This window comes from Hypanus sabinus, chromosome 20 (assembly GCF_030144855.1).
Source record: "Hypanus sabinus isolate sHypSab1 chromosome 20, sHypSab1.hap1, whole genome shotgun sequence".
Lineage (NCBI taxonomy): Eukaryota > Metazoa > Chordata > Chondrichthyes > Myliobatiformes > Dasyatidae > Hypanus > Hypanus sabinus.
Window position 1 is genome coordinate 67,102,199 of NC_082725.1, and position 22,312 is coordinate 67,124,510.

The 22,312-nt window shown below is 46.7% G+C and overlaps 1 protein-coding gene across 1 annotated transcript in view; it reads right to left on the reverse strand.

The window, feature by feature from the left end:
• Positions 1-437: 437 nt before the first annotated feature.
• The window catches only part of LOC132378706 (tetranectin-like), a 30,180-nt gene continuing 8,305 nt past the window's right edge, over positions 438-22,312 (reverse strand). Inside the window, exons 2-3 of the mRNA XM_059945807.1 lie at positions 20,079-20,171; positions 438-1,631 (exon numbers count right to left, since the gene is read on the reverse strand). Coding sequence (XP_059801790.1) covers positions 1,231-1,631; positions 20,079-20,171 — 494 coding nt within the window. The 3' untranslated portion in view covers positions 438-1,230. The remainder of the gene's footprint in view (positions 1,632-20,078; positions 20,172-22,312) is intronic.

Sequence of the window (22,312 nt, forward strand, 5' to 3'; positions counted from 1 at the left end):
GCTGCTGACTGGGCACGTATTCACACAATTAACAAAACACCTTGAATCAATGCAGCTCCAACAACTGGGTCTTTTCATACAATCAGATGGCAAGACAAGACACTAACCAAGATTAACCAAGAGGATGGATATTAAAAGAGGAGGAAAAGAGAGCTGAGATTCAGGAAGGAATTCGGGGCCATGACAGCTAAAGGCTGGATTGCCAGCATCTGTGGGGACAGAGGGAAATTCTCTCGGGCCTCTGCAACACCCAGCTGTCGATGCTGGAATGCTCACTAAAGATGTCTATCTGCTGGAAAATCTCAGCAAAGCAGTTGATGCAGCATCTCTGCTGACAGACACTGGACGGAAAAGCTTCTCTTTCCCCCTCCATTCTCAAGGGCCCCTGAGATAGAAGAACATTCGTGGATAAATAAAACAAAGCAACTTGCCTTTGTATGAGTCAGCTTTATTTTTGATGAGAAACCAGAAACATAAGAGCATGTTGCACAGTCAGTCAGTAACTGAACACAGCAAGAAACTGTCAAAGCCAGGAAGCTAAGCAGCTTTTGCAATCGTGCACACAAGGGACAAAGGAGGGACGGGAGTATCAGGGCTCTGGGTGTAGCACCAAATCACATGAGGCACAAGGGTGGCTCCGGTACACACACTTGTTTTGCTCATGTCCTGATCCCTGTGCTGCAGATGCTCTGTAGCCTGGGAAGAGCTTCATGCCCACACAATGACTGCTCACGAGTGTAAGACATCGCTGGCACTGAGATCACCATATCCATCTGCATCAACACCCAGAGAAATGAGCAAATTAAACAAGCACCGAAGGAAGACGGGGTGAAGGGGGGAGGGTTACATTCAAAGGTCAATGAAATCCTCTTGCTCTGCACTCATCACAAGAGACCTACTGTGAAGAATCACAGTAGAATAACATTTAGTGTGATGTTATTACAGCTTGGGGCAACGGACTTCTGATTTCAATTTCGGCAACCTCTGCAAGCAAGTTTGTATGTTCCTTCCCACAAGAGCTTGGGTTTCCTCCGCGTGGTCCAGTTTCCTCCCACAGTTCAAAGACATACCCGTTAGTAGGATCACTGGTCGCTGTAAGTTCTCCCATGATTACGTTAAATCAATGGCTTTGCCACGGCTCGAAGGGCCGGATCTCCAAGTAAATAAGCATCAGCAGCATAGACGAAGTGAGGCTGAACTCTGGCAGAAAGCTGGACTAACCAGGAAAACTTAAAGAATATTGAACTGACAGAAGTAATTATATTGCAAGTGACAGGGCTCGTCAAGCCACTTGCCATTGGCAAGACCTGAGAGGGCCACACAATTCTCCTTGGTGCCACCGTCAGGCTGCTGGGAGGCCAGAGTCTCCCAGTTGGTGTAGTTGACCAGTGTGCCAGTCATATCCACCCAGGTTCCCTCCATCATCATGTCCATCACTCCAATCCAGATGTTGCGGTTCTCTCCCACCTTCTGCCTGGCATACTCGAACAGAGCCTGATTTTCCTCCTCATCCTTAGCCCAACCCAGGGTACCGCCATGTAGGATGCAGTCATCAGATGCCATGTGAAACGTCTTCACTCCAATCATTGGCAAGTAGCACTTATTGTCCACTTTCATTCCTCGGAAGCACACTGGAAAAATAAGGACAGCATGTATTACCAGAAGGCCGTGTGCCGACTCACTTAACCACCCTCGGGTTGACTGGAGAGGGTCAAACCCTGGATAAGTCATTAATTAACTCAGCATCTTGTCACTGAGCCACCTGAAGCTCGGAGGGCCATGCAGAGGCAAAGAGTGTGGGTCCAACTCTCAGACCAGACACTCCACCCAGTTTCTCTGCACCCATAAGAAAGAGAAACCAAACTGCTATTTGCCCCCAAGGAACACCGTTTGATCAGACCTGATTTATTGTTTCATCTCAAACCCATTCACCTATCTCCTCCCCATTTCCTTCAACACACATAATAATCAATATTTATACCAAATGACTTGGCCTGCACAATCATCTGTGGTAATAAATCCCACAGATTTACCACTTTCTGGCTAAAGAAGTTCCTCATCATCTCTGTTCTACAGAGATGTCCTTCTATTCTCAGGATATGCCCTCTTATTATCAATCCCCCACTATAGGAAGCATCCTCTCCATGTCCACTTTCTCCAGGATTTTCAATATTAGGTAGATTTCAAAATGTTCCTCCACATGCTTCTAAACCAGTAATTACTAGCCAAGAGCTGTCACTCAATTAACCCTTTCATCCCCAGAATCATTTGTGTAAACACCCCCTCTGCAGTCTCTCCAATGCCAGCATACTCTTTCTTACATATGAGGCCCAAAACTGCTCACAGTATTCCAAATGTGGTCTAACCAATGCCTTATAAATTGGTTAAGGTGTGGGGGGGGAGGGGGATTGGAGAATTGGATCAGTCATGATGAAATGGCGGGGCAGACTCGATGGGCCAAATGGCCTAATTCAGCTGGGCTAATGGTCTTATAAAAACTCAGCATTAAATTATTGCTTTTAAATTCTAGTCCTCTTGAAATGAATGCTAGCATTGCATTTCCTTCCTTATTATCAACTAAACCTGCAAGTTCATCGATAGGGAATCCTGCACTAGGATTTATAAATCCCTTTGCACCTTTGATTTCTGAATTCTCTCCCCTTTAGAAAATAGTCTATCCCTTTATTTCTTCTAACAAAGTGCATGGCCGCCCACTTCCCTGCAACATTTACTATCTGCTACTTCTACACCAGGTCCTTCTGCATACTCAACGCCACCTACGCATCCACCTATCACCTGCAAGCTCGGCCAGATTCTGTCACCCAGGTTACATGAAAAGAAGCAGACCCAACACTTGCCCCTGCTGAGCAGCACATTACCAGCAAACAACTTGAAAAGGCTCCCTTTATCACCACTCTTTGCTTTCTGCCAGTCAGCCAATCTTCTATCCACGCTAGTACCTTTCCTGTATTAGCACATACCCTAGCAGTTTGCCAAAGGCCTTCTGCAAATCCAAGTAAACAACATCATCTTTGTCTATGCGTTATCTCTGGCCACAGAGCAGTGCCAGACGATCGGGAGTGGCATGTTATTCCTTTATAAAAGAAAGGGAATAGGGATACTCCTGGGAAAACAGACATGTGCTGTTCTGCAGGGATCTCTTTCGGGACCTCCGAGTCTTTGGATTTTTATAAATGACTTGGAGGTCTCTGGGTCGGGATGTGGTGCTGTACACCGTGTCGGGGCATGGCTGCCGTGAACTGTGGTGCCAGAACCGATGGGAAATCCGCCAGGACTCTGGTGAAGTCGTTGTCGGACAGCATGATGGAGTCAAGGTGAGGGGCTGGCAACTGGGCTTCTCCCAGGGAGAACGTCTGAAAGGTCTCGGGGTGGACCAGTCTCTGCCTCGGCAGGTCGACCAGCAGGCTGTGAGCCCGCAAAAAATCTGCACCCAGAAGCGGTTGGGCTACGGCAGCCAGTGTGAAGTCCCACGTGAACTGGCTGGAGCCGAACTGTAGCCACACCGTACGGGTGCCGTAGGTCCTTACCGTGCTGCCGTTCATGGCCCTCGGGGGGACCCGGTGCCCTGCTGTGGGAGTCGTAACTCGTTGGAGGTAAGACGCTGATCTCGGCACCGGTGTCGACCAAAAAACAGCATCCCGACTGCTTGTCCCACACATACAGGAGGCTATCCCGATGGCCAGCCGCCATAGCCATCAGCAGCGGCTGGCCCTGGCGTTTCCCGGGAACTTGCCGGGCAGGCTACAGCGGCAGGCTTCTGCACCCCACCACTGGTGGTAGAAGCACCATTGTTCGTTGGGCCCCCCACCCCTGCCCCTGGGGTTGGCAGGCTCTGCGGCTGGGCCTGGTCTGGTTTGGTGCTGGGAGCGTGGCCTGGTGATCTGTGTGACGGATGCCCCACTCTCCTTCTTGGCTTTCTACAGCACGTCCGCCCGGGCTGCCACCTTCCGGGGGTCGCTGAAACCCGCGTCGGACAGCAGCAGGCGTATGTCCTCGGACAGCTGCTCCAGGAATGCCTGCTCAAACATGAGGCAGGGTGTGTGTCCGTCGGCGAGAGACAACATCTCATTCATTAAAGCCGATGGAGGTCTGTCGCCCAAGCCGTCCAGGTGCAGTAAACGGGCAGCCCGCTCGCGCCGTGAGAGTCTGAAAGTCCTGAGGAGCAGGGCTTTGAATTCCGTGTACTTGCCGTCTGCCGGGGGCGACTGTACGAACTCCGCGACCTGGGCCGCTGTGTCCTGGTCGAGGGAGCTCACCACGTAGTAGTAACGTGTGGAGTCCGAGGTTATCTGCTGAATGTGGAATTGGGCTTCTGCTTGCTGGAACCATAGGTGAGGTCGCAGCATCCAGAAGCTTGGCAGTTTTAATGAAACCGCATGAACAGATGCAGCGTCGTTCATCTCTGGTCCAAAAATCGTTTGGACCGTCGGGGTCACCAATTGTAGCGGTGTGCTACACACAGCGCTACAATAACGACACGGAATCGGTAAACTGCAGTTAAAGAAAGGTTTCATTCGAACTTCACAGCCTTGCTTTAAAGCCTCCCTGATCCCGCCCTCCCCAGGTGCGGACGCTGTAGGGGGCCTGTACTCACATTCCCCCGCAGGCTTTTCCCTTTGTTGGTGAAGCAGACTTGGTGCCCTTTTGGGACTGGCCTTTGTGCCAGCGCGCTGGCTATTTGTGAGCCGGCTTGAGTGCGCTAGGAAGTGGGTCGCCACAGGTTGGTAATTTTGCAGATGACAAATTTTGATGGTGTTATAATGGAACATTGGTAGGATGCAGAGCTGGGCTGAAAGTGGCAGATGGAGCTCACTCTGAGAAGTGCAACACTTTGGAAGGTTGGCTCGAAGGCAGAACATGAGATGAATGGCAATATTCGTAAGATTGTGGAGCAACAGAACGACCTTGTGGTTCACAGTTGGAGTGCAAGTTGATCAAGAAGGTGTACGGTGTATGGTGTGTTGACTCATTAGACAGGCATTGAGTTCAGGGGCTGCAAGGATATAAAACTCTGCTTAGACCATGCTTGTAGTTCTGGTCTTCTAGCTAGGAAGGATATAGAAGCTTTAGAGAGGATGCAGAGGAGATCTACCAGGATGCTTCCTGGATTAGAGGGCATCTTTTATGTCGATAGGTGAATGCTAGTCTTTTCTCTTTAAGAGAAGGAGGATGAGAGATGAATTGATACTGGTGTCCAGGATGATAAAAGGCACAGACAGACTGGGCAGCCAGAAACCTTTTCCCATAACACAAGGAGGCATAAGGTTAAGGCAGGGTACCACAGAACCCTAAGGTTCTGTGAGGAGACGCTGCAAGAGATTGTGATTAAACAAAAATGAACATCATTTTTTGAACTTGGTGCAACGCGCAAAGCTACACTTGCAGTGGTGGGCAGTGAACGAGCAGCCACGTTAGCAACCTCATTAGAGGTCTCTAAGTCCAGTACGCAGTGTCGCCGTTTTTATTTGCTTGAGTCCATTCTCAGTTTTTAATGCAAGATAGGGGAGGCCATTCATAATTGGTGAGTGCTGTATTGCATGGAGTGGAGGATGGTAGGTGATGGTGAGTGTTGTATTGCACGGAGGGGAGGATGGTAGGCTGGTGAGGAGAGCTGTATTACATGGAGGGGAGGACGGTAGGCTGGTGAGGAGAGCTGTATTACATGGAGGGGAGGACGGTAGGCTGGTGAGGAGAGCTGTATTGCACGGAGGGGAGGATGGTAGACTGGTGAGGAGTGCTGTATTGCACGGAGGGAGGATGGTAGGCTGATGAGGAGAGCTGTATTGCACGGAGGGAGGATGGTAGGCTGATGAGGAGAGCTGTATTGCATGGAGGGGAGGATAGTAGGCTGATGAGGAGAGCTGTATTGCACGGAGGGAGGATGGTAGGCTGATGAGGAGAGCTGTATCGCATGGAGGGAGGATGGTAGGCTGATGAGGAGAGCTGTATTGCATGGAGGGGAGGATGGTAGGCTGATGAGGAGAGCTGTATCGCATGGAGGGAGGATGGTAGGCTGATGAGGAGAGCTGTATCGCACGGAGGGAGGATGGTAGGCAGATGAGTGCTGTATTGCACGGACGGTAGGCTGGTGAGGAGTGTTGTATTGCACGGAGGGGATGACGGTAGACTGGTGAGGAGTGCTGTATTGCACGGAGGGGAGGACGGTAGACTGGTGAGGAGTGCTGTATTGCACGGAGGGGAGGACGGTAGGCTGGTGAGGAGTGCTGTATTGCACGGAGGGGATGACGGTAGGCTGGTGAGGAGTGTTGTATTACATGGAGGGGAGGACGGTAGACTGGTGAGGAGTGTTGAATTGCACGGAGGGGATGACGGTAGGCTGGTGAGGAGTGTTGTATTGCACGGAGGGGAGGATGGTAGACTGGTGAGGAGAGCTGTATTGCACGGAGGGGAGGATGGTAGGCTGGTGAGGAGAGCTGTATTGCATGGAGGGGAGGATGGTAGGCTGGTGAGGAGTGTTGTATTACACGGAGGGGAGGACGGTAGGCTGGTGAGGAGTGCTGTATTGCAGGGAGTGGAGGACGGTAGACTGGTGAGGAGTGTTGTATTACACGGAGGGGATGACGGTAGGCTGGTGAGGAGTGCTGTATTACACGGAGGGGATGACGGTAGACTGGTGAGGAGTGCTGTATTGCACGGAGGGGAGGCTGGTAGGCTGGTGAGGAGTGCTGTATTACACGGAGGGGATGACGGTAGACTGGTGAGGAGTGTTGTATTACACGGAGGGGATGACGGTAGGCTGGTGAGGAGTGCTGTATTGCACGGAGGGGATGACGGTAGGCTGGTGAGGAGTGCTGTATTGCAGGGAGTGGAGGACGGTAGACTGGTGAGGAGTGCTGTATTACACGGAGGGGATGACGGTAGACTGGTGAGGAGTGTTGTATTGCAGGGAGGCGAGGACGGTAGGCTGGTGAGGAGTGTTGTATTACACGGAGGGGATGACGGTAGGCTGGTGAGGAGTGTTGTATTACACGGAGGGGAGGACGGTAGACTGGTGAGGAGTGCTGTATTGCATGGAGGGGAGGACAGTAGGCTGGTGAGGAGTGCTGTATTGCACGGAGGGGAGGACGGTAGACTGGTGAGGAGTGCTGTATTGCACGGAGGGGATGACGGTAGGCTGGTGAGGAGTGCTGTATTGCACGGAGGGGATGACGGTAGACTGGTGAGGAGAGCTGTATTGCACGGAGGGGATGACGGTAGACTGGTGAGGAGTGCTGTATTGCACGGAGGGGAGGACGGTAGACTGGTGAGGAGTGTTGTATTGCACGGAGGGGAGGACGGTAGGCTGGTGAGGAGTGCTGTATTGCACGGAGGGGATGACGGTAGGCTGGTGAGGAGTGTTGTATTACATGGAGGGGAGGACGGTAGACTGGTGAGGAGTGTTGTATTGCACGGAGGGGATGACGGTAGGCTGGTGAGGAGTGTTGTATTGCACGGAGGGGAGGACGGTAGACTGGTGAGGAGTGTTGTATTGCACGGAGGGGATGACGGTAGGCTGGTGAGGAGTGTTGTATTACATGGAGGGGAGGATGGTAGACTGGTGAGGAGTGTTGTATTGCACGGAGGGGATGACGGTAGGCTGGTGAGGAGTGTTGTATTGCACGGAGGGGAGGACGGTAGACTGGTGAGGAGAGCTGTATTACACGGAGGGGAGGACGGTAGACTGGTGAGGAGTGTTGTATTGCACGGAGGGGAGGACGGTAGACTGGTGAGGAGTGTTGTATTGCACGGAGGGGAGGACGGTAGACTGGTGAGGAGTGTTGTATTGCACGGAGGGGATGACGGTAGACTGGTGAGGAGTGCTGTATTGCACAGAGGGGATGACGGTAGACTGGTGAGGAGTGTTGTATTGCACGGAGGGGATGACGGTAGACTGGTGAGGAGTGCTGTATTGCACGGAGGGGAGGACGGTAGGCTGGTGAGGAGTGCTGTATTGCACGGAGGGGAGGACGGTAGACTGGTGAGGAGTGCTGTATTGCACGGAGGGGAGGACGGTAGACTGGTGAGGAGTGCTGTATTGCACGGAGGGGAGGACGGTAGGCTGGTGAGGAGTGCTGTATTGCACGGAGGGGAGGACGGTAGACTGGTGAGGAGTGCTGTATTGCACGGAGGGGATGACGGTAGACTGGTGAGGAGTGTTGTATTGCACGGAGGGGAGGACGGTAGACTGGTGAGGAGTGTTGTATTACATGGAGGGGAGGACGGTAGACTGGTGAGGAGTGTTGTATTACACGGAGGGGATGACGGTAGACTGGTGAGGAGTGTTGTATTGCACGGAGGGGATGACGGTAGACTGGTGAGGAGTGCTGTATTGCACGGAGGGGATGACGGTAGACTGGTGAGGAGTGCTGTATTGCAGGGAGTGGAGGACGGTAGACTGGTGAGGAGTGCAGTATTGCACAGAGGGGAGGGCGGTAGGCTGGTGAGGAGTGCTGTATTGCATGGAGGGGAGGACAGTAGGCTGGTGAGGAGAGCTGTATTGCATGGAGGGGAGGACGGTAGGCTGGTGAGGAGTGCTGTATTGCACGGAGGGGAGGACGGTAGACTGGTGAGGAGTGCTGTATTGCACGGAGGGGAGGACGGTAGGCTGGTGAGGAGAGCTGTATTGCATGGAGGGGAGGACAGTAGGCTGGTGAGGAGAGCTGTATTGCATGGAGGGGAGGACAGTAGGCTGGTGAGGAGAGCTGTATTGCATGGAGGGGAGGACAGTAGGCTGGTGAGGAGAGCTGTATTGCATGGAGGGGAGGACGGTAGGCTGGTGAGGAGTGCTGTATTGCACGGAGGGGAGGACGGTAGACTGGTGAGGAGTGCTGTATTGCACGGACGGTAGACTGGTGATGAGTGTTGTATTGCACGGAGGGGATGACGGTAGGCTGGTGAGGAGTGCTGTATTGCATGGAGGGGAGGACGGTAGACTGGTGATGAGTGCTGTATTGCACGGAGGGGATGACGGTAGGCTGGTGAGGAGTGTTGTATTGCACGGAGGGGATGACGGTAGGCTGGTGAGGAGTGCTGTATTGCACGGAGGGGATGATGGTAGACTGGTGAGGAGTGTTGTATTGCACGGAGGGGAGGACGGTAGACTGGTGAGGAGTGCTGTATTGCATGGAGGGGAGGACGGTAGACTGGTGAGGAGTGCTGTATTGCACGGAGGGGAGGACGGTAGACTGGTGAGGAGTGCTGTATTGCATGGAGGGGAGGACGGTAGACTGGTGAGGAGTGCTGTATTACACGGTGGGGATGACGGTAGACTGGTGAGGAGTGCTGTATTGCACGGAGGGGAGGACGGTAGACTGGTGAGGAGTGCCGTATTGCACGGAGGGGAGGACGGTAGGCAGATGAGGAGCATGAAGTGCATTTTACGAGCACTGAATAGACTCACCCAACTTGGGCTGTGATGTCAGCCTTTTCCTCACAAATTACCTCCCACTGCCAACTGACTTTTGAGAGTAAACAAACTCTGCCGGTATCGTAGAAAATTGGAGGAAATTTTCATTGTAAAGACGGTCCAGTGTGGTGATTTTTGAAGAGGAGGTGTGAGATGGAAGACGGGGATTCTGAGCCTAGGCCTACGGACAATTCTGATGAGGTTAATGATGAAGAATTACTATCTTCTGAGTTGCTTTACTGCACACAAACGGACAACAATGGACAGAAAGGAAGTCCATCTCTCCTTCAACATTTTGTGTGTGTTGCCTGTTTTTACAATGAAAGTTACTTATCAATGGGTTTCACATGGACTGGGGATCAAAGTTGTCCTATTCCATTGTACCCAGTCTTTGGCAGACAACTTACAGATGCAGCAATGGCTCCAGCAAAATTGAAAAGTCGCTTAACTACAAATCATAGTCATAAGACACATTAAAGTGCTGATTATTTTAAACGACTATTGGAATCTCAAAACAAACAGATTGAAAATAAAGGCACAGTCAGTCAGGAAGCAAGTTATTTCGTTACTTTAAAACCAGTTGACTGGAGAATGTTTTAAAAACTGTGTGAATACCTGGACAAAGAGCACACCAATCTCCTGTACACACAGAATTCCAGAGGAAGAGTTCTCAACAGGGCACTTGAGCTAAAAAGTGAATTGCAGGAGTGCTTTCAAGAAAATAGTAGGCCAGATTTTGTTGAGTGCTTTGAAGATGGAGAATGGCTGCAGAAACTAGCTTACTTAACAGACAGTTTTCATCATATGGGCCAGTTGAACAAGGCTCTGAAGTAGCAAAATTCTTGGATTTAAGAAGAAACTATATCAGAATATATTAAATACCAGAATATTTCACCAGTTATGCCAAGATAATGATGAAGAATTTTAATGCTTGCTTCTTCACACTGAAGTGTGTTTGCTGCTCCTTAAATAGCTTCTTTGATCTTTTTGACACTGGTTGAATTTTTGCTCAAAGTCAACAAGAGCTTGGGGAACAAGATTGAACTTCCACACGGATATGTGGCATACCGAGCTGATCTGTTTGACAAAACAAATATTCTAAATATGAATTTTAATTCAATCCAGGCAAAAAGTGCAGTGTCCACTTTTATCAGAAAATTGGAAATACGTAAGCAAAACATTGGGAGAAGAATGTTCTCACAGTTTCCTATGTGGAAAGTACAGCACTCTCTTTCACAGAGTGATTTTCAAGAGTACTGCTTACACCTGCAGTCAGTGAAGAAGGTTTTCAGAATCAATTCAAGGATTTGAACGATCTGGAAATTCTGGACTGGGTAATGAACCCATTTCTTTACAAGGTGAAAGAACAGGAAGAGAACTTGCAAGAAGAATTACCAAAATTCAGAATGATGAAAAAGCAAAAATGTTTTTCAAAAAATGTCAGCTTTTGTGGTATGTGGCTACATTGTCATATGAAGTTTCCTGGTCTTTGGCAAAGAGTCAAACTGTTCTTCATTGCATTTCCATCCTCCTACCTCATTGAGAGAGGCTTCGGTGCAGAGAACCACACACTCACACAGAACAGAAAGCACTTGAACATTGTTACACATGGGGGCTTAAGGCTTTTGCTGTCACAACTTGAAACTGTTATTTCAACTCTTGCTAAAAACCATTGATTATCAATATCACATTGATATTGAAGGTGCTGTGTAGTGTGCAGGTACTGTGTAAGCCAGGTTTAAAGGCAAATAAAAATTTAAATCAGAATCATTTTTCTCAACATGTAGGTAGATTGGGGAAATCAGGTTGATACTGGATCGCAAGAGAGGGATTTATAGAATGTCTGCAGGGTGGTTGAGCCCACCAGGGGAAAGGCAATTCTGGACTGGGTGTTGTGTAATGAACCAGATTTGATTAGGGAGCCTTAAAGGAACAGTGGTCATAATATGATTGAATTCACCCTGCAGTTTGAGAGGGAGAAGATGTGTCAGTGGAGTAAATGGAATTACAGAGGCATGAGAGAGAAGCTGGCCAAACTTGATTGGAAGGTGACACTAAGAGGGATGACAACAGAAAGACATGGGTGGTGTTTCTGGGAGCACGATGGAATGATGGCAACAAGGGAAGTCAAAGACAACATAAAAGCAAAGAAGAGGGCATATAATGTAACAAAATATTGGAAAGTTAGAGGATTGGGAAGGTTTTAAAAGGAGGCAACTAAAAAGCACAGAGAAAAGATGAAATATTAAGGTAAGCTAGTTAATCATATAAAAGATGATACCAAAATGTTTATCAGATATTTGAAGAGGAAAAGAGAGGTGAGAGTGGATATTGGGCCACTGGAAAGCCAGTAATGCAGAACAAAGAAATGGCAGACAAACTTAAAAAGAATTTTAATCAGCGTTCACTGTGGAAGTCATTAGCAGCATACTATAAATTCAAGAGTGTCAGGGGGCAGAAGTGAGTGTAGCTGATACTAAGGAGAAGGTGCTAGTGAAGCTGAAAGCCTAACTTCAGTTGTTGGGAAAATGTTGGAGTCCAATATTGAGGATGAAGTTTTGGGGTACTTGGATGCACATGATAAAATAATACAAAAATGTTTTGGTTTCCATAAGGGGAAAAGCTTGACTGACAAACCTATGAGAAAATATTGAGCAGGATAGACAAATGAGAACCGGCAGATATTGCTTACTTGCATTTTTAGAACCCTTTTGACAAGGTGCCACACATGAAGCTGCTGGGTTTTTTTTAAGAGCCAATGGTATTATAGGAAACATATTAGCATGGATAGAGCATTAGCTGAATTGTAGGAAGCAAAGAGTAGGAATAAAGGGGCCTTCTGTGGTTGGCTGCTTGTGACTAGTGGAGTTCCACTGGGGTCTATGCTGTGATGTACTTCTTTTCACATTCTGTGTCAATGATACAGATTATGGAATTGACGGCACTGTGGCCAAGTTTGCGGATGATATGAAGATAGGTGGTGGGGCAGAAATTCTGAAAGACCAGGCAGATTTCGAGAATGGACAAAGAACTTTCAGATGAAATAGAGTGTAAGAAAATATATAGTCATGCACTTTGGTGGAAGGAAAGAAGGAAAGAAGGAAACGACTTTCTAAACTGAAAACTCAAAACCTGGAGATGCAAAGAGATTTGGGAGTCCAAAGGTTAAGTTGCAGGCTAAGTTGGTGATAAGGAAAGTGAAGAAATTATGGCAGAGATTCAAGTTTTTTTAGACAATTGTGATGATTTGACATGTAATCTAAAATTTTGACAAACTTCTACAGCTATGTGGTGGAGAGTATATTGACTGGTTGCATCAAGGCCTGGTATGGAAACACCAATGCCCTTGTATGGAAAAATCTACAGAAAAATCGTGGATACAGACCAGTCCATCAGATAAATCCCACCATTGAGGACATCTATACAGAGTACAGAAAAGCAACATCCATCACCCAGGCCATGTGCTCGTCTCACTGCTGCCATCAGGAAGGTGGTACAGGAGCCTCAGGACCCACACCATCAGGTTCAGAAACTGTTATTACCCTCAACCATCTGGGGTTCTTGACCCAGAGAGTATAACTTCATTCACCCGATCATTGAACTGTTTCCACAATCTATCGATTTACCTTCAAGGACTTCATCTCATGTTCAATATTTATTGCTTATTTATTTATTGTTATTATTATTTGCATATTGGTTGTTTTGTTGTCCACCCTGTTGTATTGTGTTGTAATTGTATTGTGTTTCTTGTATTTACTGTGATTGTCCGCAATAAAATTAATCTCAGGGTTGTGTCTGGTGATGTACACGTACTTTGAACATTGAAACAATGTTAGCGGTTATTTCAAGAAGACTAGACTGTACAAGCAAGGATGTAATGCTGACGTGTCACAAGACATTTGTCAGATTGTACATGGAGGATTGAGAGCAGTTTTGGGTCCCTTATCTAAAAAAAGATGTGCTGGCATTGAAGAGGAGGTTCGCAAGAATGATTCTGAGAATGAAAAGGTTAACATATGAGGAACATTTGAAGACACTAGGCCTGTACTTGCTGGAGGCTATAAGAATGAGGGATCTCATTGAAATTTATCGAATATTGAAAGGCCTAGATAGAGTGGGTGTGGAGAGGATGTTTCCTATAGTGGGGAGAGTCTAGGACTTGAGGGCACAGCCTCAGAATAGAAGGATATCCATTTAGAAAAGAGATGATGAGGTGTTTTCTTAGCCAGAGGGTAGTGAGTCTATGGAACTCATTGCTGCAGGCAGCTGTGAGGCCAAGTCACTGGGTATCAGTTGATTGGTTCTTGATTAGTTAGTGCCTCAAAGGTTATGGGGAGAAGGCAGGCGAATGGGGTTGAGAGGGGTTTTATCATGTGCTGCAAATATATTGAAAACTCATCCTTTATGTTATGTTGTCTCCCAAGTGCCTGGGTTAGGATGTCTCAGATCGAGTCCATGGCTTTCTATAGGGGGAGGGTGAGCAGCCAGAAGTCTTGGTACACGTTGACACCAATGACATGGGTAGGAAAGGAGAGGAGGTCCTGAAGAGGGATTTTATGGAGCCAGGTAGGAAGCTGAAAATCAGAACCTCCAGAATAATCATCTCTGTTTTGCCTGTGAAGGTCAGATTATTTGTCAGATGAATGCGTGGCTGAGGAACTGCCGCAAGGGTCACGGGTTCAGACTTATGGATCATTGGGATCTCTGCTGGCAAAGGTTCAACCTGTATAAAGGTGACAGGTTACACTTAAACCCAAGGGGAACCAACATCCTTGTGGGCAGGTTTTCTAGAGCTGTGGAAGAGGGTTTAAACTAATTTGACAGGAGTATCTCAACAAAATCGAAAAGAGACTGAAGGTGTTGTATTTTGATGCATATAGTATATGGAATAAGGTAGGTGAACTTGTGGCACACAGATTGACATGTGTGACATCACAGGCATTGCTGGATCATGGCTGAAAGTATATAGCTGGGAGCTTAACATCCAAGGATACACTTTGTATCAAAAGGACAGGGAGGTAGGCAAAGAGGGTGTTGTGACTCTGTTGAAATCAAATCATTAGGAAGAGGTGACATAGGATCAGAAGGTGTTGAATTATTGTGGGTAGCGCTAAGGAACTACAGGGGTAAAAAGACCCTGATGGGAATTATATACAGACCCCCAAACAGTAGTAAAGGTGAGGTCTGTAAGTTACAATACGAGATAGAAAATACATGTCATTAGGGCAATGTTACGATAGTCCTGATGAAGGGTCTCGGCCCGAAACGTCGACAGCGCTTCTCCTTACGGATGCTGCCTGGCCTGTTGTGTTCCACCAGCATTTTGTGTGTGTGTTACGATGATTATGGTGGGTTTCAATACGCAGGGTGGAGGAGGAAAATCAGGTCGGTGCTGGATCCCAAAAGGGAGAATCTCTGGAATGCCTGTCAGGCGGCTTTTTAGAGCAGATGGTGGTTGAGTCCGCTAGGACTGGGTGTTGTGCATGAACCAGAATTGATTAGAAAGCTTAAAGTAAAGGAACCCTTGGTGACCAATTATCATAATCTGAGAGAATTTGAGAAGGAGAAGCTGAAGTCAGATGTCAGTGGAGTAAGGGGAGTTATGAAGTTGGCCAAGATTAATTGGAAAGGAACACCAGCAGGGATGATGACAGAGCAACACTGGCTAGAATTTCTGGAAGTAATTTGGAAGGCACAGAATAGATACATCCCAGAGGAAGAAGTATTTAAAAGGCAAGTTGACACAACCATAGCTGACAAGAAAGGACAAAGCCACCATATAAGCCAAAGAGAGGACATATACAGAAAGAGCAAAAGTTACTGGGAATTTAAAGGATTGGAATACTTATTAAAACTAACAGAAAGCAACTAAAAATGTCCTAAAGAAGGAAATGATAGAATACAAAAATAAGCTAGCCAATAATGTTAAAGGGGATACCAAAAGTTACTTCAAATACATAGAGGAAAGGAGAGGCAAGAGTAGGTATCGGACCGTAGGAAACTGATGCTGGAGAAGTAGTAATGGGGGACAAGGAAATGGCAGACTCACTGAATAAATATTTTGCATCCGTCTTTACTGTGAAAGACACTAACAGAATTCAGGAAGTTCGAGTGTGTCAGGGTGCAGAAGTTGTCTTAATTAGGGAGAAAGATCTTGGAAAGATGCAAGGGCAAGTCATCTGGACCAGATCGTGTACACCCCAGGGTTCTGAAAGAGGTGGCTGAAGAGATGGTGGAGGCATTAGTAATGATCTTTCAAACATCACTATTCTGGTATGGTTCTGGAAGACTGGATAATTGCAAAAGTTACTCCACTCTTCAAGAAGGGAGAGGCAGAAGAAAATAATTCTAGGCCAGTTAGCCTGACCTCTGTGGTTGAGAAGATGTTGGAGTTAAGGATGTGGTTTTAGGGTACTTAGAAGCACATGACAAAATAGCCTGTAATCAGCATGGTTTCCTCAAGGGTAAACCTTCCTTGACAAATCTATTAGAATTCTTTGAGAAAATAACAAGCAGTATACACAAGGGAGATGCAGTGGATGTTGTGTACATGGATTTTCAGAAGGCCTTTGACAAGGTGCCACACATGAGGCTGCTTAGGAAGAGCCCTTAGGAAAGATTCCAGCATGGATAGGGCATTAGCTGATCAGCAGAGGCAAAGACTGGGAATAAAGGGGCCTTTTTCTGGTTGGCTGCCAGTGACTAGTGGTGTTTCACAGTTTCTTTTTATGTTTTACATACAGGACTTGGATGATGTGGATTTGATAGCTTTTTGGCCAAGATTGCCGATGATACGAAGATAGGTTGAGGGGCAGGTAGTTTTCAGGAAACAGAGAAGACTTGGACAGATTAGGAGAATGAACAAAAAATGGACAGATTAGGCAGATGAAATACAGTATCAAGAAGTATATGGTCATGCACTTTGGTAAAAAAATAAAAGTGTAGACTATTTTCTAAATGGAGAGAAAAATTAAAAATCTGTAGTGCAAAGGGACTTGGGAGTCATTGTGCAGATTTCCCTAAAGGTTATTTGCAAGTTAAGGTGTTAATGAGGAAGGCATGAAATGGCAGAGCAGACTCGATGGACCAGATGACCCAATTCTGTTCCTTTATCTTATGGTCTTAATAATGGACTCAATTTGGATGGATTAGACATTGGCTCTGTGGGAGATGCCAGAGAGTGGTAGTAAACAATTACCTCTGACTGGAGGCCTGTGACTAGTAGACTACCACAAAGATCAGTGCTGGGTCCAGTGTTGTTTGTCATTTATATCAACAATCTGGATGATAATGTGGTTAACTGGATCAGCAAATCTGTGGATAACACCAAGGTTGGGCGGTAGTGGACAGCAAGGAAGGCCTGCATTGGGATCGGGGCCAGCTGGACAAATTGGCTAGAAAATGGCAGATGGAATTTAATGCAGACAAGTGTGAGGTGTTGCACTGGTAGGACCAACCGGGTAGGTCTTACACAGCAAATGGTAGGGCACCGAGGAGTGCTGTAGAACAAAGGAATCTGGGAATACAGGTCCATAATTCATTGAAAGTGGCATCATGGGTAGATAGGGTCGTAAAGAAAGCTTTTGACACATTGGCCTTCATAAATCAAAGTATTGAGTACAGGAGATTTGATGTTATGTTCAGGTTGTATAAGACATTGGTGAGACATAATTTGGTGTGTGCAGTTTTGGTCACCTACCTACATGAAAGATGTAAATAAGGTTGAAAGAGAACAGAGAGAATTGACAAGGACGTTGCCATGTCTGGAGGGCCTGAGTTATATGGAAAGACTGAACAGGTTAGGGCTTTATTCCTTGGAAGTAGAAGATTGTAGAATCTTCTTCACTAAGTGGGTTGTGAGATTGTGGAACGAGCTGACTGCGTATATGGTGCATGGAAGTTTGATTTGAACGTTTAATGGAAGTTTGGATAGATACATGGATAGTAGGGGTTTGGAGGACTATGGTCAATGGGAGTAGGTAATTTAAATGACTTTGCATGGACTAAATGGGCTGAAGGGCTTGTTTCAGTGCTGTATTTTTCTATGTCCCTAATATCTTACCTAGTTGAGCTAACCAGCCTATGATTTCCTGTCTTTTGCCTCCCTCCCTTTTTAAAAAGTGGAGAGACATTTATGATATTCCAGTCCCCTGGAACCATTCCCAACTCTAGTGATTCTTCAAAGATCACGACTAATCCTGCTCCAATTACTTCTGCTAACTCTTTCAGAACTGATTTTCCAGAGCCATATCCAATGGGGAGGATAATGGTCTACAAAGTGATGTTGCCTATCCAGTTGGTATCAACTTCCTGCTTTTCCCATATCCCCCCCCCCGAGGCCCACCTCTCCATTTACCTATCCAAGTGATACTATTGCACCTGCCACAGGCAGCTCATTCCATATACAGGTGCCCCCCCCCTTTACAAAGCCAGAGCATTCCTACGAGACCTTTCTTAAGCTGAAAAGGCAGAAAGCAAAGAACCATTCATTTATATGGGAAAAATTTTTGTAAGATTGAAAATCCTCTTTGTAGTGCAAAAACGGGTTGCTAATGTAGGTCTTTTGTAAAAGCGAAGTGGTGTAAAGCGAACATTCGTAAAGCGGGGGACTCCTGTACACACCATCCACTGTGTGTAAAATGTGTCCATCAGATCTTCTTTAAATCACTTTCCTTTCACCCTCGATCAATTCCTCCTAGTTTTGGACTCCACTACCCTCTGGAAAAGACTGTAAGCAGCCACATTATGTATGTTTCTCATAATTTTAAACACACCTACAAGGTCAATCGCCATTCTCCTACATTCCAAGGAGCCTGGCCAACCCCCTCCCTATAACTCGGGACCTCCACTCCTGGAAATATCCTCATAACAGGAGCAGACCCTTAAACCTTACAATCTCCTGGGAGTGGCAGCATCAGCTAATAACAGGAGGAGATCCCCAAATCCCTATGAAATAACCTGGGAGCTTGCAGTCAACCTCAGATGTGGTTCTTCTGGAATGTGTCCAGGCATCACTGAGCCACAGGAGCAGTAGCAAATATCTAACAGTCCCAAAGCTATAAAAAAAATGCTTAGGAAATGGGACATCCCAACTCCAATATCACAGGATCACCTGGAACAAAAGAGAGGATTAAGTCCACAGGAACAATTTACAAACTGATAGATTCCGTTCAGCTTTCAAATCGCCCCTGGAGATCAGAAAGGGAGAGCCAATGCCACAGGATGGTGTGGGGATGCGGGAGGTGAGAAGATAGAGGCAGGTTTGAATAGCACCAGTGGACTTCCAGCAGGAACATCGAGCAGATGCACTCAGACAACCAGGCGGCATCTGTTGATTCATGACTGCTTAATGTCACTTCCAGTACATAAGCATAAAGGAGAACAAGATAACTGTATCTCCAGATCCAATGCAGCACAGAAAACACAATAAGATAAAGAACACAATAATAAAACACAATAAAATACAAATACATAAGATATTAATATTGATAGATTGATTGTACATACATAAAGTGATACTAGGCACAGAAGTGTCTGTATATATTGTAGGAAATGATAAAGTAGTGAGGGTCGGTGGTATGGAGGAGTGGGTTAGTGAGTGTGATCAGCATTACTCCTTGGAGAAAGTAACTGTTTTTGAGTCTGATGGTCCTGGCATGGATGCTATATAGCCTCCATCCTGATGTGAAATCTTTCATAACACTACTGGCCCTTTTCTGGCACCTTTCTGTATATATGTCTTTGAGGGAGAGTAGGCTGGTGCTGGTAATGCTTTGGGCAGTTTCGGCTACCCCTTGTAGAGACTTCCAGCCTGCCGCAGTGTGGTTGTGCAAGTATAGATGTGCATTGTTCATCTCTTTTCAGCCTCCTCAGAATGTAGAGGCATTGGGGAGCTTTTCTGATCAAGTAGGATATGCCCTGGGACCATGAGAGCTTGTGCAGGGTGAGCAATCCCAAGAGTTTGAAACCCCTCGCGCTACTGTGCCACCGATGTAAAGAGGGGGCAAGTTCTCCTGAAGTCTCCTTTCTCTTGTTGACATTGAGGAAGAGGTTATTTGCCTGGTACCAGGCCTTGAGCTCTTCCTTCTCCTATTTGTGGGACAATCTCATCGTTGTTGGTGATGAGCACCACTGTTGTGTCTTTGGTGAACTTAACAATGTGATTACTCGGGTGTTTGGAAGTGCAGTTGTATATGCCCATTAACACTTCGGCTCTCTATCAGACCAAGTCCAAGAGGGCTGGAGTGAAGTTTACAAGCTAAACTGATCTTCTCCTCTCCCTGCAATGGCGAGTAGCCCTGCTGAGGACTACATCTCAGAGGAGTCATTGGAAAAGGAATGTGTCTCCATTGGGGGTCATGCTACTGGGGTGAATTGAACAGAATCCCCATCTGTCCTCAGAAAGATGTGAACGATTCAGAGCAGAGCACTGCCCTGTTCAGTGGGCATCTCTTAATCCACGCTATTGCTCTTTATGGGAGGTTGCTGAGTACTAAGTTCCCTCTGATGACATGGCAAGGGACGGAAAGCTGTGGCTAAATGATACAATGATGGTAACTATTCTTTTCACTTAAGCGTTAGCTGCAACTTTCTGTTAGCATTTAAGAGGTGAAGGAGTCAAGACATAAACCTCCCCACACACCCTCCTTACCTGTATGCAGGGCCTGTTTCTCCTTCAATAAGTTCACCTCCTCCATGATGTGGTCAATCTGCTTCTTAATGTCTTCAATCATACCCACAGTCACTACCATTGAGCAAGTGTGAAGAAAACAGAGTGAGAGATGATATCGCCAAAGTCCCCCCCAGAACACACACCTCCTGTGATGTGAAACCCAAACCCTACCCTCAGTCAGCAGATTCTTGGAGGGAGATAGTGTGGGGAAAGCTCGTTGTCCTGGGAGCTCTGCTGGGATACACAGTTCGACAAGGTGGGATTTTAAACACCAAATATGTTCAGAGTAAAGTGGTTCCACTCTTGGTGTTTCTTCCACAAAGCTATCCTCACCCATACATGGATAACATAGAATAGTACAGCACAGAACAAGCTCACACTGTGGTGACAACATAGTTAAAAGTGGACTAAACTATTTCTTTCTAGCTACAAATGTCAGAAAGGATCCCTCCTTTCTTTGCACATTCACATCCCTATCTACTACTACGTCAACTCAGGCCTGGGGGAGCCTCTTATATGCCTCTATCATGTTTATATCTTCATCACAACTTCTGAAAGAACATTCCAGGCACCTATATCTCTCTGACAAGTAATTTGTCCCCCAGATCTCCTTTGAACTTGCTCTCTCTCTCTCTCTCTCTCTCTCTCACCACAAGTATACTTGTTATTGAGGGGAAGTAGCCAGAACTGTACTCTGCACTATCGGCCTCTTTCTCTTCCCTATGCACCCCCCATCCATCCCTTTCTGCAGGGACCACTCTCTCTGTGCACCCTGCTCCCTTCCTCAGATAACCACAGGAGGTGTATCAGAAACTCCTAATAACATACCATTTTAACTTCTTTCCCATTGATACACCATCTCTCACTGCCTCAGAGAGGTTTATTAAAGGAACAGCAACTTGTGTCTGGTAGTGCACAACCCAACAACATGAACAGTAACTTCTCCACATCCCATGTTCTTATCTCTCAAAGACTCTTTATTCCCCCTCTCCAACACCCCACCAGCCATAACCCAGTTTTATGCCTTTCCAGTTTCTAGCTCCGTTGCCCTTTTTACTGGCTCTGTTTACACTCTCAGTCCCGATACAAGGTCTTGACTTGAAATGTCAGTTACCCCTGTCACTCCTCAGACGCTGCTGTTGCTGAAGAGCTGGGATTGCTTCCACGTGGCAGAGGTGGCTAGAGAGTTCAGAAACAACACATGAGGATGTTTTGCTGCGACTGAAGGGCTTGAGTTATAAACTGGATAGTTGTAGGTCATTTCCTTAGAGCAAAGGAGACTTATGGAGTTTTAAAACATAGCTAAGGTGAAAGGTCATGTGCTGTATGAGGAGTGAGCTAGAGCTTTCCTCTTTGAAATAAAGGAGAGGCAAGTTAGTCATATACATAGATCACCAGAGGCATAGGGAGAGGGTAGTGACACTTTTTTCTCAGGGAGGCAATGGCCAATATCACAGGATATCTGTGTAAAGTGAGTGCGAAAAGTTTAGGGGAGATGTCAGAGCACTGTCAGGGGAGGTGATAAAGGCAGTTACAATAGGGACATTTAAGAGACTCTTGTTGTGCGTGGATACAAGAAAAATGGAGGGTTATTGCCATGTGGGAGCGAAGGGTTATGTTGACTGTGGAGTAGGTTGGCACATTGTTGGCCCAAGAGCCCGTTCTGTGCTGTATGTTCTATGTTCTTCTTCCCAGAGCAGGGGAGTCTAAAACTAGAGGACATACACTCAGTAACCACTTTATTAAAGACAGGTGTGGAACCCAGAGTGATCTTTTGCTACTGTAGCCCATCCACTTCAAAGTTCGTCATTTGAGTTCAGAGAAGCTCTTCTTCACATTGCTGTGGTACGTTTGTGTTAGTTTTGCCTTCCTGTCAGCTTGAACCAGTCCAGCCATTCTCCCCTGATCTCTCTCATTAACAAGGTATTTTTGCCCACAGAATTGTCACTCACTGGATGTTTTTTGCTTCTTGCACCATTCTCTGTAAACTCCAGAGATGTTGTGAATGAAAATCCCAGATCAGCAGTTTCTGAGATACCCAAACCACCCCATGTGGCACCAACGTTATTCCACAGTCAAAGTCACTTCAGATCACATTTTTCCCGATTCTGATGTTTGGTCTGAACAACTGAACATCTCGACCATACCTGCATGCTTTAATGCATTGAGTTACTGCCATATGATTGGCTGATTAGATATTTGCATTGATGAGC